This window comes from Phalaenopsis equestris, unplaced genomic scaffold (assembly GCF_001263595.1).
Source record: "Phalaenopsis equestris unplaced genomic scaffold, ASM126359v1 Scaffold000147, whole genome shotgun sequence".
In the NCBI taxonomy this organism is placed as follows: domain Eukaryota; kingdom Viridiplantae; phylum Streptophyta; class Magnoliopsida; order Asparagales; family Orchidaceae; genus Phalaenopsis; species Phalaenopsis equestris.
The window spans coordinates 167,152-172,249 of NW_018164589.1; the positions used below are offsets into that span (position 1 = coordinate 167,152).

At 36.6% G+C, this 5,098-nt stretch overlaps 1 protein-coding gene across 1 annotated transcript in view; it reads left to right on the plus strand.

Annotated features, from left to right (window-relative positions):
- Window positions 1-1,919: 1,919 nt before the first annotated feature.
- LOC110021809 (pyruvate kinase, cytosolic isozyme-like) overlaps window positions 1,920-5,098 on the plus strand; it is a 4,008-nt gene continuing 829 nt past the window's right edge. The window contains exons 1-3 of the mRNA XM_020720465.1: window positions 1,920-2,381; window positions 4,023-4,484; window positions 4,786-5,091. Of these exons, the coding sequence (XP_020576124.1) occupies window positions 2,130-2,381; window positions 4,023-4,484; window positions 4,786-5,091 (1,020 nt within the window). The 5' untranslated portion in view covers window positions 1,920-2,129. The remainder of the gene's footprint in view (window positions 2,382-4,022; window positions 4,485-4,785; window positions 5,092-5,098) is intronic.

The window sequence follows — 5,098 nt, forward strand, 5'->3', positions numbered from 1 at the left end:
CTTGTAGATCATTTTTTGGCGTATATATTAGGTTCTCCAATTTTCTTGCTCATTGATAGTGATAATTGTGATAAGGACACATAATTTTTTTAAACAAAAAATATGATCACATGAATTACTTATGTTACTTCCTGTTTAGGTGCTCTTTGCGCTCTGTTTTGGCAGCTTTTAGGCTATCTCACATGCTTCAAAGTACTTTTCTTAGAATCAACTCATTGGTTTATGTTGTCGGTCAACTAGCTTGACACATTTATATGTTTGATCTATCACTTGTAAAATTTTATTTTTCTTCTTTTTTAATTTGTAAAGTATAACAATTTTTTTGTAATGAAGGTATTTGGTAAGAAAACCTTTTATAAGGAAGCTATTTGTAAGATTTCATGTATGGAAAAAGATTGTTGGTCATTTTTTATGTACTTATCACCCCGTGTAAGTCTTACAATGCATGTGTCTCGTTTGCTCGATCGAGTCGCGCCTTTCGCCAGGTTTTAAGTGAATCTTGTCGCTGCCTTCATGAGGGTAGTCGTTGAGACTTGCTACTGGAGTGATTTACATAGCACCCTTCGTGGAACTTGTATCTACTGGGCGGAGAATCACCTTGAGAGCTTTATTCGTGTCGAGTATATAGACATAGGTTTTTTATGCTTAAAATTGAGGGTAGATCGTGGGACCGGCCAGAAGATCTTGGCATCACGACCAATCATGCGTATTTGACTAGTTGGCTTATGCCGCAATTGATTTGTATCCGAGACGTTGAAGTCAAGTTCTTACCCTTCATTTGTTTTGGTCCTTGGTTGTCCAATCAGACCTCCGTCTTATGTTGGGTCATATTTCATCTAAACCGTGAGATTGTCTTGAGATCTATGCAGACCATCTTTGGCTATACATATTAAGTCCTCAATTTTTGCTGTTTGATAGCAATAGCTGTGTTAAGGAAAAAAAAAATTCAAAAACAAAAAATATGATCACATGAAATACTGATGATACTTCCTATTTAGGTGCTCTTTGCGCTCTGTTCTAGTAGCTTTTAGGCTATCTCGCCGACTCCAAATTATTTTTCTTTGAATTGACTTTTTGGTCTGTGTTGTCCGTTAACTGGTCTGGCTCATCTATCAGTTTGATGTGTCACTTTGAGTACATCTTTGTGTTTCTCCTTTTTTATTTGCAAATTAGAATAAATATTTGTAAAGAAGTTTTTAGTAAGAAGACACTTTATGAAGAAACTATTTGTAAGTTTTCATGTATAAAAAGAAGTGAAGTTTTCGCTCGGTTCAACCTTTTACGTTTACAAAACTATAAGTATTTGCTTACAAAAGTTGCTTGTGATGAATATCGGTGCTAGTTGATGACACAAATATTCAGAAAGATCGTTGGTCATTTTTTATATAGCAAGTTTTACAATGCTTGTGTCTCGTTTGCTTGGTTTGATTGTAGCCACAATCATGCCACACCTTTCTACGGGTCTTAAGCAATTATTTTCGGTGCTTTCGGAGGAGGGGGGTGGGTTAGCCACTGAGACTTACTCTTAGATCCATTTTATTTCACTAAAGATTTGTGATATATGACAGAGAAACCAAAAACCCTTAATACATGATAGAGTCCTCATATTTGTAGATGATATGAGGACAAAAATAAAATTACAGTGGTGACATTGCTACAAAGGGACGATGAGTAGTATACGCTAGGCCATATTTATTTAGCTCGTTTTATTGTCTCGAGATCCGTGCATATCATTTTTGAGCATGCAAATACATATCATTAAATTCTTATTTATTTATATATTTTACACACAAATATTTACAATTTCATTTATACATCATATTAATTTCTAAAAACAAATGCCACTAATTTTTCCGTGCATGTCATATTTACGTTCATGTGTTCCAGCGGGCGACCGACGCGAAGTTCTTGTCGTCTCCCCCTGTTTACCAAGCACTTTTTCCGTACACTTTCGCACTATAAAATTCGTGATCTCCCCTGACTTCCATCACTCGTGGATTTCCATTACCATTTTTTGTTCTGAAAGCACTAGAGATTCGAGATCGATCGATAAAGAAGTGGGGGAGAAGAAAGGAGAGGAGAGCAGTGAGAGGCTCCATCGAAGAAGAAGGAGAAGAAAGGAGGGAGCGATGGCCGCGGTTGCAAAGTTGGTGATGGAATCGGTAACGGCGAGGCAGCGGCCGCAGACGAAGATAGTGTGCACTCTGGGTCCGGCTTCTCGATCCGTAGAGATGCTTGAAAAGCTCCTCCGTGCCGGGATGAACGTCGCCCGATTCAATTTCTCCCACGGATCCCACGACTACCACCATGAAACCCTCCAAAACCTCCGCACAGCCATGGAAAACACCGGCATCCTTTGTGCCGTCATGCTCGACACCAAGGTAGCCTTCCTTCCCCTTTCTTCATTTGCCCTGAAAATCCAAGATATCGTCTGATCCGCCTTCTTCTCTATTGTTGATTGGTTCAATTAGGCTTGTTCTGTTCCTTATTTCATCTTCAAGTGACTTAAACGTTCAATTTGGCTAGGGTTGTCGTCGCTGTGCTTGATCTGTTTTCTATGGACAAATCATCGAGTTGCGGAGAAATATTTTTGATCTGAAAATTATGCCAAACTTTTCGGTTTTCGGCACTTGATCTTAAAAAGCTTTGCGTGATTAAGCGAATATACGCCATCTCTGTTTGCGATTGAATATTCGATGAAAACAGCAACTCTACTTGTTTTTACTGGTTTGATGATTGTGATAATTTCACAATTTTTTCAGTTGTTTTTCATTCAATCAAGTATGGGCGAAATGAGCTACGAGTCATAACTTAATGATGTGGAAGGGAATCGGATTCAAACTCCCCCCCACCCCTCAATTTTCGTTTTCAAAGCGGCAAAATTTTAAAACATCTTGTTTTTTATTTTTCTTAATTTTTTTAAACGAATTTATGAAGAGACCAAATCGCCCTTTTAATAGATGAACTAGTTTGCCACCTTGGCTTTTGCCACGGTGGAGTTTTTCTTATATATATATATTAATTAACTAAGTTTGTCATAGATTAAATTATTTATGAATTGAATTTATATATATATATATAAATTCAATTCATAAATAATTTAATCTATGACAAACTTAGTTAATTAATATATATATATATAGAGAGAGAGAGAGAGAGAGAGACTAATAACATTCAATTTTGCTAATTTAATATAAATTATAACATAAACACGAATATAAATTTCAATAAAAATGTTTAAAATTCAAGTCATAATTTAAATTTTGATTTTGTTTTTCTTTTAATTTTAAATTTAATTTCTACCCCTTTTGCTGAGGAAGAGAATGATATCTTCTTAATTTTTAAAAGCATTTTTTAAAAGGAATAAAATGGAAATCTTGTCTAAAAATTTTATTTTTCAAACATTTTTACCAATCCAAGCTACTGCCACCCATGAACACCTACACTTTTCAATACTGATTAATATAGTTAAGTAGAAATATAGACTTTACTTTATAGAAGAAGACGAGCTCTGCTCTTCTAATAAATTCTCATTGATATGCTGTCGTCGCAAAGTCTATCCTTCTTGTTCCACATTTCCACTATATCCTTGTTCTCGTTCATGCTACGGTTCTAGATTGATCAGTAAGAGCTATGATCGTTCACAAGTTCAAAAATCATCTCTAAATTGTTGTGTGGTTTCGGAATCCTCTTCGGCAAGAGAATATATGCTAACTACTTTATACTCGCTGCGCTACCTTTAATAATAAAATTAAGCCTTTCTATTTTTGCAAATAATAACTATTAACTATAATTAATTTCATTAAGTAATTATAGTTAATCATAGCTATAATCATTTGTTTCCATAACATATACCAATAACACGACAACGAATGCGAAAACGTCATTTTTCTGATTTTCTTAGGCTTTGTTTAGAAAATAACAAAGGGATATTTGCATATTGTTGATGAAAGCCTAAAGTTTATTAATTCCCTTTGCTTCCTTTCAATCGAATATGGGACTAAAGTTTCCTTCTTTTACAGGGACCAGAGATTAGAACTGGATTTTTGAAAGATGGAAAACCTATTCATCTTCACGGGGGTCAGGAGATTACCATTACTACTGACTACAGCATTAAAGGCGATGAAAACATGATATCCGTTAGCTACAAAAAGTTAGCTCAGGACTTGAAGCCAGGTGGTGTAATATTGTGCTCCGATGGTACCATCACCTTCACTGTGCTATCCTGTGATGTAGAGAAGGGCTTGGTTTGTTGCCGCTGCGAGAACTCAGCCATTCTCGGGGAGCGAAAGAATGTCAACCTCCCCGGAGTGATTGTTGATCTTCCTACACTTACAGAGAAAGACAAGGAAGACATCTTACAGTGGGGCATTCCAAACAAGATTAACATAATCGCCTTGTCCTTCGTTCGCAAAGGTTCCGACCTTGTTGAGGTCAGGGAACTTCTTGGAGACCATGCGAAGCAAATCATCTTGATGTCCAAGGTCTGTTATAGAATATTTTATCATTAAATTTTGACATTTGCTGTTAGAGGAAAGTTCCCAAATAGTCTCTTAACTATTTACATGGTGTAAATCCATAAAAGTGCTAATTTAGTCTCAGGATTCTTTTAGTTTGTGCTGAAATAGTCTTGTGAATGGTTATTTTAGCCCCCATCAAAGAATTTTGAGGACTAAAAAGACACTTTCATGAAATCTGTGACTAAAATGACTCTTTACAAAGAGTCAATTAATCGACCATTTTGATACTTTTCTTTCTTGTTATGACATATTGCATTACTTGCAGGTCGAGAACCAGGAAGGTGTGGCAAATTTTGATGATATTTTAAGGAACACAGATGCGTTCATGGTGGCACGAGGAGATTTGGGAATGGAAATTCCAATAGAGAAGATTTTCTATGCACAAAAAGTAATGATATTTAAGTGCAACATTCTTGGAAAACCGGTTGTTACTGCAACACAAATGCTGGAATCTATGATCAAGTCTCCACGCCCCACCCGAGCTGAAGCAACGGATGTAGCCAATGCTGTCATTGACGGTACCGACTGCGTGATGCTCAGCGGCGAGACGGCCGCCGGTGCATACCCAGAGCTGGCGG